General features: G+C 32.2%; 1 protein-coding gene across 1 annotated transcript in view; it reads right to left on the reverse strand.

The window, feature by feature from the left end:
* The window catches only part of LOC106869541 (obscurin), a gene marked incomplete at its 3' end in the record, with an annotated part of 380,350 nt that overhangs the window by 285,215 nt on the left and 94,307 nt on the right, over positions 1–828 (reverse strand). The window contains exon 18 of the mRNA XM_052970280.1: positions 130–393. Coding sequence (XP_052826240.1) covers positions 130–393 — 264 coding nt within the window. The remainder of the gene's footprint in view (positions 1–129; positions 394–828) is intronic.

The raw sequence follows: 828 nt of genomic DNA on the forward strand, positions 1-828 counted from the left end.
AGAGAGAGAGAGAGAGAGAGAGAGAGAGAGAGAGAGATGGACTATAAAGAGAATAACTAAAAACATCTTAATGATGAGTAACTAATAAATTCAGATTTACTAATAATAAACTCTTTGACATAAACTTACCTTTCACTGATAGACTGGCCGAAGTAAATAATTCTCCAATCATACATTTATATTCACCCTGATCTTCAATTCTTACATCATGTATGACAAGTTTGCGCATTTTCTTTTCAGTGACAATTTTGATCCTTTGATCTTGTATTTGCTTTCCATCTTTATACCAAACAACTTGGATGTACTCTTTAGAAACTTCGCAAGAAAATTCAGCGTCATCATATTCAGTGACATGAATTTCTTTAAGTTCTTTGGTGAATTCGGATTTTATTTCTGAAAATTATATTAAATACATAAGTAAAAGTCATTCGACTAAAAGAATGTTTTAATTCTGTACATTGAACAATACTGGTGCTTATAAGAGCATTAAGTATTTATTAAACATGAAAATTACCCAAGTGATTTAATGTATTAGAAATATTCATTGAACACATTTACACACGCTCTTATATACATACACACACGCATATTTGTATGTATATGTATTTATAAGGATATATATATATATATATATATATATATATATATATATAGTTATCGCCAAGCCAACATGGCAGTCCCAAAATTAGGACGAAAGCTGCCGTGAATTAGCTCCAATAAGCCATCGCCTCTAGCTAGCTATGTGACACACGAAACCTGTGTCCTTTATAACCTTCGAACAGGGGAGGTCAGCAGTTTCCCCTTGCTGGTTTGGTATCTGCAGACTAG

Source organism: Octopus bimaculoides, chromosome 1 (genome assembly GCF_001194135.2).
Source record: "Octopus bimaculoides isolate UCB-OBI-ISO-001 chromosome 1, ASM119413v2, whole genome shotgun sequence".
NCBI classification, from domain to species: Eukaryota; Metazoa; Mollusca; class Cephalopoda; order Octopoda; family Octopodidae; genus Octopus; species Octopus bimaculoides.